Raw genomic sequence first — 12085 nt, 5'->3', positions numbered from 1 at the left:
AGTCCGCAGCGCCCAGTGTTAACATTGTAATTACAGACGTGGGCTACAATAATAAGAATGTAGTCAGTGGGGCCCAAACCTCTGGCCACTTTCTTCCTTTGCCATTTTCTTTTACTTTGATTGCTTCCAGTGTGTGTGTAGGTGTGTGTGTGTGTGTATATATGTGTGTGTGTGTGTGACAGCGGGCCAAAGATATTAGGAGTGTTGTGGTGGGCCAGTGAGCGCATACTGGCTGAGACCCCTCGACTGAAAAGGAAACACAGGCATGATCCCAGTCCGTCTGCGTGATAATCGCTAGCAGGCTGCCTGCCCCTTCCCTGGCCCGCCTCCAGACCCCAGATTGAGATAAAGGTAGTCAAGCTCGCTGCCACGGTGGGTGTCAAATCTGGCCGGGTGTCATCAGAGCAAAGATACCGAATTACAACGAATCCAGACGCGAATGTGAAGCGCATCTGTGCTCAAAGTGATATTTCCTGACTTTTTTCATTTAGATGAAATTGACTTTGTAATCTCCCACATATCGATACGACGCTGACTGAATGTACAGCCAGTTCATCAAAGGTTTGACATCTGTTGCTCTACACACTCTGCGTCTGGTATGTTTTTCCTGGGAACAATCCTCTGGCACACAGCAGGGGTTCCCATCTTTTCAAAAAAATCCTTTTCCTGTGAATTCCAAACATCCTACAGACTAATAATGTTTTCTGCGTGGAATACTCATTTGTTGGATTTGCAAACACTTGACATGCTAATAGCCAACTTTGAGACCAGTTGTTAGACGCTAAAACGTTATGGCCAATTACCAACGGGTGTTAGCATTTGTGGATGATTAATGCTTGTGATACTACTTAACTCTTCTTTTTTCTTCTCTGTTCTCCCCATTTCTTATTAGTTTTAATCACAAATTTCCTCTAAAACTTGGCATGCCCACTATATTTTTCTCTCAATTATGATTGACGCTATGGCAGAAAAGGTCTCAGAGAAGCCACATGACTGCATAAGTGCATAAAATAAGGCTAAACTGGAATGACAAATGATCACATGTCTGTGGCCACAAACACTCTGTGGCTTGTATCGTGCTATATTTGTGAGTGTGTTACATCCTGAATATAAATATAAAATGATTTTCTGAGGAATCCTGTAATACATTATTATTACGATCTTCTAAGGAATCCTGGAATTGCTGAGCTTGTTTAAGCTTGGTCTGCTTCTTATAATCCCTCGGTACAGTCAAATGGGTCAAATTTGCATTCATGCCATTACTTAAGAGTGTTGATAGCTTGATGTTTTCCAGCTGCTTAATAGTAAAAGCTACATTATTTACGATTTGTCAATAATACAGTAGATACTCAAGCTAAGATAAGCCACAAACCACTCTGTAATCTTACTTTTGTGTTTATTTTCATTCTTAAAAACACAAATACATGGATATATTTGTGGCTTCTTTTTTTTTTTTTTTTTTTTAACCAAATCCTACTTTCGTTTTTTCCCCCTTCAAATTAGCTGCGAGACGCCACAATCTTTCCACTTCCCCCTCTGGCAGCTACTGCTGAATTTAAGAAACACAGAATTAAGAGTTCTAATTGACCATTTATTTTTTCATAATAACTACAGCAACTTAAACAAACAGAAAATCAGTAAATCTAAAGTTTGGTAAGATGAATACAAACTAAAAAGTAAAAACAGCTTAGTCATGTCATTTGCCATTCCTTGTATTATGAAGTTAGATGTAGCATTAAAATACTATGTGAGACCAATCATTACGAGCAAGCATGATAATATCAAATGCTAACGTTACTTTAAGTGGTTCTTTGTAGGAATCGTCATCATGCTCATCAATTATTACAAAAGAAAAGAAGAAGTATTAGAAGTACATTATGGTAACAATTACACTGAAGTTTATTTAGCCTGCCCTATGTGACATTACTACTGTCAGATATTTTTCCTGTTGCCTTGCCCTTATTTGAATAACACTGCTCTCAAATAAAGTGGAAACAAGGCTTTCTTGTTAATAACATTGATTAGAAGAAGCAGGGCCATCATCTGGAGGCCACCTGTTGCCAGCCGTAATGTGCGGCTCTCTATTATGATGACGACAAGCTCAAGGCTCGTCTTTCAGATTGGAAAACAAAGAGAAAAAAAGATGGGCCACCATTTCTACTGTAAGTTTTCGAGTTGGCTTTCATGGAAACGCGAGGCTCAAAAAGGGAAGAGCCCAGTGCTGCTGGAACGAGCCCAATTCAAATTACCCTAAATGAACGGTGATGCCGCCAGGTTCAAATTATGTTTTGGCTCTTTGGCTTTTGTTTGAAGTGAGATGTTTCCATCGTCTTGAGCGAGGAGGTACGGTACAATCAGCGAACAAGTTTCAAGGTTGGGTTTCAGTGTCAGCGGCTCAGTGACAACATAAATTAAACCCGCTGTGCCACGTTCAGGCTGCGGGGCTGCCAGTGGACTCGCTTCAACGAATTTCCATGTGGCCGCTCAAAAACCTGGCTCGGCTGGACTCATTTTAATATCTGAACACAACTTTAGCTGAAACACAAGGATAATGAGGCTAGTGAGAGTGCTAGATGTTAAACTCTGGTGGGATAGGGAATGTGTCCAGTCCCTGTAAAATATAAATTTGTCACTTTTCTCTGGCTTCCTAACAATAAAAACGCTTAAAAAAAAAAAAAAAAAGGTTTATTTTTTTCCACTGACCACCTGACAAAAGAAAAAGAAAAAGTCAAGGCTAAGAGTTGTAGAATCGTTAATAAGCTGACATCATCATAACTTCTCTGCGACTGAGCTCAGGGTCTCTTGTGAACTGAGCAGAGCCCTTGATGTTTATTATGGAGTTATTAAAAAATGTTACTGCCAGATGTGGCAGAACAATCGTGTGTCAAAAGTTGGGGGGAAGCGGAAAAACCCCTGGCGGATTCCTGCCACGAGGAAAGCTGATCATCAAACTGAAAGCTCACTTAAAAAGGCAATGATCTGAAGACTCCAACATTATGATATTAGATCAAATTTTCCTAAATATTTTCAGAAGAGAGTTGAGATGAGTTGGATTGGGGATTAAAAAAGAAAAAAAAAGAAAAGAAAAAAAAAATCAGTGCATCGATATTGTTTGTTTGGTTTTCACTGTTTCCCCACTGAAGGCAACAGCTAGGCTCCTTTATAAATGATGAATATTACAGCGATGGTTTAAAAGGGAGGAAAACTGCCTCACAATCTGTTTTTATTCTTTATCAAATTGTAGTTTCCATCAGATGAATCCAGGATTAGTTTTTCATTAATACAGGAAATCAAATATTATTTAAGTCTCATCTTTTTAATGATTATGTTCCATATTAACTTGTGGTCGCAATTTTGGAATTTTTTCCATCAGTCAGTGGTCCACAGCTATTCTAAAGTCTCTTTACGGGCGACTTTAAATGACAGATCATTCACCCCATATAATTATGGTAGGTATTATTAAAAACAATGACAACCACAGCAGTGGAGAGCCAGAACAACACAGTGAATGTGACACTGAGCAGAAAATGCTGGTGGCTCCCTCAGTCCATTTGTCCTCGGATCTTTTTCCACCTCGATGCATAAACAAACAAACAGACTGTGAGCATACAGTGTGCTGCCTGACTGCCGGCTGCTTCCTCGCGCTGTATTTACCTGCCAGCCGGCTGGCTCGGGTACGCACATTACAGCTTGAAGCCATTATGAGAGAGTGAGGAGAGGGGAGGGGAGAGCTGTGATAAGGAGGTCTTATCTGTGCGGTGAGTCAACAGACCCCAGAGTACTCAGAACACGCAGACATTGCAACCTGCATCACTTCCAAGAATCGGTGCAACAGAACAGATGCTGCTGCACATTCCTGCTTAAGAGCCCCCGCCTCCCTCCACCCCACATCTCCTCTTCCTCTATCATGCATCCATAAAACTCCTGCCTTTGTTTTTGGCCCCCGACAGAACTTAATTAATGTCCTGTAAGACCTGAGATACTTTTGCACTTGTGCACTGCAAAGTCCTTAAGTGACTCCTCCTGCATGTGTTTTGAGGGTTGAACAGGTTCAGCCAAATCGGTTGCATCACTAGGAGGGCTGAGATCCAGACGGCACTGCAGTCACAGAGACTTCAGCCGGAGCGTGGGCCAAGAGACACATCTATTGTGGGAGAAAGTTTACACACACACATTTAAGAGAAGACAATGAGATGAAGAAAACTATTACCAGGCACACTAGGGACCTACAGGCCATCTCATGTCCTGACAGTATGAGAAGCTGCACTGAGCCAAAACTCCAAGTATTCACACACACTGTAGCTGCTTCAGCAAATCAAGATGTCCCAACAGCAAGCCATTTTCATGACAAGAGCTCTCTTTGACACGTCGTAATCCACACAGGTTTGCACAATGCATGCTTAATTCCAAACTCGTCAAAAGTAATATTCTATTATTCGATTAATACAATAAATACGAGTTATTGAACTGGCTGTTTTTATAGAGCTACAGTTTCTGTGTTTGCAGAGCTGTAATGTGTGTGAGGATGGAAGTCACACAGCCGGTGTTCATAACAAAGAGCCGCTCTGTGCTTTCCCTCTGTTCGCTGCATAGGGGATGCTCGCTGTATTCGCCAATGCAACGTAATTGAAAACAGATCCAATTATTCAACAATTTTAATGCGTGAAATTTATATTTTTAACCCATCACGTATGCATGAAATACTTGCAAAAAGGCTGCAGAAAGGTAGATACTTGGAAAAAAGTCAACACTTGAAAAAGTCCTGTCTCCTCCCTAAAAGAGATGCATGCATGCTGAACAAGGCCATAGAGAGTACAAAGCCTACACAGCAGTGGATTATGCTGCAGGAGTGCTTTGATTTGTGATGTTGAGTTCTTATAGAGATATTTGATGCTTTAAGCTGTGACAGTTCATTGCCATTGGAAATTGCTGTAGCTGACGAGAATTTAAGCTGCAAGTTTTTTTGATTGACGAGTAAATTATAGCATTATTTACCTTTCACCCCTAGAAGAGGTGAGTGGATAACACCCAAAAGACAGATTTTGAACGCAGTATCACTGAAGGTCTTTTATAGGAGTGGATGGGACTTGCAGACTCAAAGGCTAGCACAGACTTGCTGAAAGGACATGCCCATACTCATTACAAAGAAATGATTCTATGGGATGAGGCCAATAACACCCGAGAGAGGGAGAAAGAGAGATAAAGGGAGACAGGCAGAATAATGACAGAACAAGCTTTGTGCTCAGCGAGTAACTATGAGATACCAACACAACACAGGCTATGAAAACAGCTTTTCTCACAAGATATCACCGCTGCTTACGGTGACAGCCTCTTGGCCTGCTGCAACATGTGCAGTTACCTTTCAGTAAAAGTATTAGTGATGTAAGCTTCACTCTTCGGAGCAATCGATCAGAACAAAAAGGAAACAAGAAGAAAAAAAGTACATGTTCAACTCCACTCTTAGGTTTGCTGTACAATAATAATAATACAAATGCAGTATTTATACTATATCACTGTAAAACATGGATCAGGGATAAAGGGTGAAAACAATCCAATTTGTCCATGGGCCTCGGGTAAAATACAAAATGCATAATTTAACATGATTTTTTCTTCAGACCTTTAACAAATACAAATAAAGAAGACAATATTTATTCAGTGTAACAAGTGTATTAGAAATACAATCATTTAAAAAATGATTGGGCCTAAATATACACATACAAATGTGAACTTGCTATTTCACAATTTAATTACTAATTATAAAATTATTAATAAAAAAGATATTGTAATCCATAAATCATCATTGTGAATGTTACAAAATGATTAATGTATACAGTAGTTTTATATATCAGAATTTCCATATTAAAAAGGTGATTCATGTTCCCATCAGATTCGGCTTCCATATATGCGCTTTGTTAACCAGCAGCCTGTTCAGTGTTTCTAACAGATTTATTTAGATCAGTTCCACAGATCTGCTCATATAACTTGTTTATTATGTTACGGACGTACTGCATGTGCAGGCTGTACACAGGGTTCACAATCGGGCTCCAAACGGTTGTGCCAATGACATGTTTCTAAGCCAAATCTGCCTTTTCTGGCTTCTACGTCTGAAACTACTATTTGATTTTCACTAGCAGTAAAGTTTTTCTACATTTTTACCATCACAGTCTTCTTTGCAATGACCGACAGCTCTCTACACTGCTGCACCGCTGCAACAGAGCTTTTCCTATATAGAGATATGGGGGCATGGTAGTATACTAATAACTAATAATGCCTGTCAATTTAGAATGATTCTAATTCACTGAAATGCACACTGTAGTAAGAAAAGTCATTTCAGTAGTTGAAGTTTTCTACATTTCTACACACATACAAGTCAATTGGAGCCCTTCTGTAGGGCTACATAATGACCACATTAGCCAACAGGTTTGTTTTGGATAGACCTGTCTGGAGGGGCAGATGTGCCTGATGGTAGACAGAGCAGTCAGTTGTGGAGGTCCATGAAGTGCTCCAGGTGCATGAGCTGTTGCCCAACAGGACCTGCGTGTGGTGCTGTGGGAAGTGTCATCTACAATCATGGTTAAAGAACCAATGACTGTATTACACAGCAGCCCTGGTTAGCCTCTCTGATCCTTCACTGGCCGGATCTGGAGTCTGGAAAACCTGAGAGTGAGGCTGAATCACTAACGATGGACTGATACAATAATAGGGGTAGAGATTTTTTTTATTTTATTCTGCTGACTAGTCGCCTCCAAGCCAAGTCAAACAAATGTGGATTCATGTAAGATCGGACAGAAATGTTGGCTGAACTGGCATCGGGGTGACAATAAAAAGCGTGCGCCTAACACGAGAGTCTTTACACAACTAAATCTCCACACGTACTCTGACCGAGGGAGACTTTCCACAGCATATCATCTGAGCCATGGGTCTGGCAGGGGTAAACCAACCATTTTGTTTATCCCTTAAAGAACGACTATTACATTTACTGGACCGCTCGAGACAGCCGGACAAAATAAAATACACTCACTTTTTCTGTACTTTTACAGAAATTTCTGCCCATGACTCCCTTTGTCAACATGAGGGTTGTATATATTTAGATCCAAGTATAGCTGCTGGCTGCCAGAATGGATCCCTCAGGAAACAGAAAGATGGCACGTCCCTCCAAAAGCACTGCCTTAATGATCTCTCATGCTAAAAGACACATAATTCGTCATTTATTTTATACATGCGCGCTCAAAAACAACACATGGGGGTATATATGTATATAGATTGTCAGCTCGCCACTCACAACACACACACACACACGTACACACACATCCTCGACTGAAAGATATTCAAGGTAAATGTGACTCACAGGACATGAAAAATTTTAATTGGCTGCCAGCAGCCGGATGTGTGTCTGCGGCCTATCTCACTGTCTGCACACTCGCTGCATCTGACGGCGAGTTAATAAGCAGTACAAAAGGACGGCTTTAGAGAGATGTGTGCATGCCGGAAGAGCCGGACACCAGGTGTACAATCTTTTGAATTAAGAAGTTGACACAACGTCTTGGCTACTCCCTCTCTAAAGCTAAGAATAGTGCTGGTCCCCAAAATCTATTTATCAGGAGATGAAACCTTTCACACAAAAGACTGCAACAGCTCTTAACTGTTTATTTACTGATTAAATAAAAATTGATTTTTTGTGTGTGGGGTTTTTAAAACTACAACATGTCTTGTAATTTAAAAGTATCATCAATATCATCAATAATGGAAAAGCTTAAGATTAACAACTTCACGTCCAAGAAATTGAAAAAATGTAATTCATAGATGCTGATAACTGATGTAAATCTAAACAGGCTGCAGCGATTAGTCGTTAACTGATCAGTTGGTGAACAGAAGAAATGTCAACAATTTTGCTAACTGCTTCATTGTTTCAGTAATTCATTGATGAAAAGTGCTAAACATTTGCTTTTCCTGCCGCTGTAAGGATTTCTGCTTTTATCTGATTTAAATAGTACTGTAAATTGAACAGCATTAGATTTCAGATTTGAACTGCTAGTCAGACAGAACAGTCAGTGTGAAAACATTACACTGGGCATTTTGTGGCATTTGCTGGGCTGAACAATTAATCAATTCATAATATATATTAAAAAAAAAAAACCCAGACAGATTCACCTATAATAAAAAAAAAATCTTCGTTGCAGCCCTTAATGCTGCAGTATAAAGATATTCCACTTAAACTAGGTCTGTGTGGGTGGGTTCCTGTGTGATGAAACTCTTTTTAATGTCAGAGCATCAGCAGAGCTGCAGCCACAGAACCATCGAGATGTCATGCCAGCCCAGAGCAGCTGCACAGCACCCAGTAGTTAGGGCACCACTGTGCAGGGTTACTGAGGACACGAAGGGACGTGTTTCTCATTATTGTACACATGTCTATTCTCTTCATGGCCGCATTAACCTTTGGGAAGCATTTTGCCCATTTTGACATCCAATAGACTGAGTGAAAGTAATTTCTGGCAGATTATAATAAAACTTTTTTTTGTTGATACAATAATGATAATTATCAAGATATTTTTTCTCTTGATGACGAAACATAAATCAGCTCGATAATATTTCTGTGAAGCTAAATGACGCTCCTTCAACAGAAAATTACCGTACTCAATCAAATCATATAGGAAAAATGCTATATGTCAACACAATCAGCACAAAATAAGCCCTCCATATGCAAGTCTAAATACATCTGTATTACAGATGTATTCTGTACCCATGTACATTGACTTGGATCAGTTCTAAAATAAAAGAAGAGGGACCAAAGCAATGTAAATAAACACTGGCAGTTTATCTCAGTGTTATACCTTCAACACCTTTTATGCCTTAAAAAACAGGACATAATATGTATTTATATTGTTACTGTATATGTGTGGATGTGTATTTATACACATCAATTCTGATTCCATCACCATTTCTGTTGATGAGCCTTGTCGCTGTGATGCATTAGCAGCATCACAGTCCTAGGTTTGTTTTCATTCTGACTAATGCACATCTGGATATTTGCTGATGCGCTTCAGAAGAATTAAAAGTGACAATAAAGGCCTTTAATGTGCATTCCTATGCATTAGTCTGTGTGATAATAATCATGATCTAGCCTGGAATTCATTTTGTGCCTTCACTCAGAGTTGATAATAGCTTGATTAAAGGCTTTTTCTGAATCTAGCCAGAGAACACAACAGGACAAAAAAGGGTCTCAATGGAGGAGTAGAGGGGAAAAAACACACATGGTAGAGATACCAGGCTATCAGAGTAATGCAACAGTGAGTGACAAAACTGCCTAAAATGAAACGGGAAACAGAAACTGGATCTGTGTGTGTGTGTGTATTTGTGGGTTGTTGGTAAATTGATTCATGTAGTTGAAATCAACATTGAAGAGGGCATTTGTTAAGAGGAAATGACAAGGAGAGATGTTGTTGACAAGCTTGAGGTGGCAGTTCTGGCATTAGGCCCACTGAGCAGCCCATAAACACACTATTCAATTTCATGGCACTTGTTTTAATGGGGCTGTACTTCAAAAAAAAGTATTACCGCAATCAATCGAGAAGTCCTCTCTTTGAATAAACAGCCTGTAACTGACTACTGCGCACTTCAAGATGCAAGGTCTTCAGTGCCCGGCACAATACTACGGTCTCTGCCATCAGTTCCAACTGACTCCCTATTAAATTACTAGCCTCTTACCGCAGTTTCGTCCTGTGCTTTAACCGTTGGTTATAAGATTTGCTTGGCAGGAGGGGCAGTGTGATGCTAAACTGACAAAGTCGTATGTTTCACCAGAGGAGCATGGAAATTGGATGATAAATATGCCAAAAGGTAAAATTTATCTGGTGATTGTTGACACAGGAAGACAGCTTGTGGCATATTTTGAGAGGGAGGGGGCATTTAAAAAGCAGTGTCTTGAGAGTGGAAAAAACTGTGAAGCTCCTCGAGATCCACCTTGACACACACACACACACACACCTACCTTGGTTTTCATCAAAGAGCATTTTGAAAACATCAGACTCTGTGTGGCTGCTATTCCGCTGGTTTAGTCAACTGACTCTTGCTTATGCTGACCAGGAGAAAAAAACTGTTCTATGCAAATATTCAAAATTAAATAGATTACCCACTGGAAAGCAAACCCCCTTCTCAAAGCCCTCCAAAACAAAAATGTTTTGTTTTGCTTTGTGCCATAGCCTGCAGTAGACCGAAACAACATAACTAGTAGTCAAATCTTACCAGCTGTGGAAGGAATCCTGTTTATTAAGCAAAGAGAACCACACTGTCCAGAGGAACATTGGGCTTCATTTATGAATGTTTTCTCATTTTTGTCTTGTATTTTGTTCTTGTACAAAGGCAATAAGGGATTCGGGGATGCAACAAACTCTCTAAACTGCCTGAACTTGTCAGAAATGGTTTGCTTCAGCCTGATGAATGTCACCTGGTCATGAGGTTTGTGAGATGCAATAATCCACGGCCCTAAAATTGACATACAAGGCTCCATGTTCTGCTCCGTTTGTGTGCAAGTTTCATTCACAAAGAGTTAAAACACTGCTTCCAGTCCCGCTTTTAGAAATGATAAACTTCGGAAGTTTCGGAGCTTCAGTAGGAGACTCGGAACAGTTACACGTCAGTCCAGCAGCTCTGCACTCGGACAGAAATAAAGAGGGGATGATTTGACGTGAAGTTAGATGCTAAAAAAAAGTCTTTCTGAAGTGAAGTGGTCTGTGAGATAGTAGAGGAGAATATTATAGTCTACAGGTCTACAAGGTGATACTAGACAGAGAACTACAGAGAGACACACAGAAGCAGCTGTCAGAGTGAGAAGTTCTCTAGCAACTACTGAAACATAATGAAATGATTTTATTTTGTAAATTTCAGCCCTATATTTAAAACACCAAATTAATTCAGATTAGGACATTATAATTGTAAGTCAAAGCAGTGAAGGCAGGCAGAGATGAGACCGCTCGGAAATTTCATTCATGCTCAAAAAGAAAACTCTACCAACAATGATGAATGCCACAAATGCTCCTAAATCACTCGCACATGTATTTTAAGAACACATTTGTTTGAGTGAATGAGCGCTTCTTGTATGAGGCTCATTGCCTCTGCACCACAATGAACACATCTACAGTAAAAAGATAATTCCATTGAACAGTTCTTCAACAGCAACAGTATTGATGCCAAATGCTGGTCTAAATGAGAGGAATCACTTAGGACTGGCACTGAAATATTTTGCTGTCACGCCAAAAAAAATTGAGATAGATATAGAAGACAGTTGAGAGTTTTCTTGTAAGCAGCGTTACTCAACAAAATATGCTATATTATCTTTATTGATGTATTCCTGCATTTCATGGGGCGTTAATGCCATGTGTCACACAGTGAAATGGTGTGAAACCAATTGTAAGACCATGTATCATAAAACCTGCATGCGTGTACATGACATCAAATAAAACATTTAAACTCAGTAGAGAGTGACAGTTTCTCTTTGTATCTCCTTAACGTTCAGATTTATGCAGTCTGTGAGACATGTCTTCATTCAGGATGCTGGGATGTAGTGTGTGTGTGTGTGTGTGTGTGTGTGTGTGTGTGTTTGTGTGTGTCACCTTGCAAACAGTCTCGACATCCCAGGGCAGTATGGTCTGTAGATCGATGACCTCACAGGACACTCCCAGTTTCTCTTGAGCCATGTTGGCCACTTCCCTCATCACATGGATCTGAGTGTAAGGAGAAAACTCTAATGAGATCATTCAGTTTACAGTCAAAGTGGGCTAAGTTTTATATCAGCCTACAACAAACTTTATATTCCATGTGTTCTGAATCTTACATTTCAGTTTTTATAGATTTACACTGAAAAATCTATGGATGAATGGATGGACAACAAACATGTAAACTGTTTTATTACATCTGATAATGAACACATTAATAATGTAGTAGTGTAATTTGAGATATAAGCATTGCAATTGCTACATAAACAACAAAATATGGAAACAAATTTTTTTTAGTTTTTAATAGCAAAGCTGATTTGCTATTCAAACAAAATAATACCCACAATGTGTAATTGATAAGAACTGGGACACAC

General features: G+C 39.7%; 1 protein-coding gene across 1 annotated transcript in view; it reads right to left on the bottom strand.

Moving 5' to 3' along the window:
• The window catches only part of bckdhb (branched chain keto acid dehydrogenase E1 subunit beta), a 53960-nt gene that overhangs the window by 25102 nt on the left and 16773 nt on the right, over positions 1–12085 (bottom strand). The window contains exon 8 of the mRNA XM_053327904.1: positions 11610–11720. Coding sequence (XP_053183879.1) covers positions 11610–11720 — 111 coding nt within the window. The remainder of the gene's footprint in view (positions 1–11609; positions 11721–12085) is intronic.

The sequence above is a fragment of the Scomber japonicus genome, chromosome 10 (genome assembly GCF_027409825.1).
Source record: "Scomber japonicus isolate fScoJap1 chromosome 10, fScoJap1.pri, whole genome shotgun sequence".
Taxonomy (NCBI): domain Eukaryota; kingdom Metazoa; phylum Chordata; class Actinopteri; order Scombriformes; family Scombridae; genus Scomber; species Scomber japonicus.
This window is presented reverse-complemented; position numbering and strand designations above follow the sequence as displayed.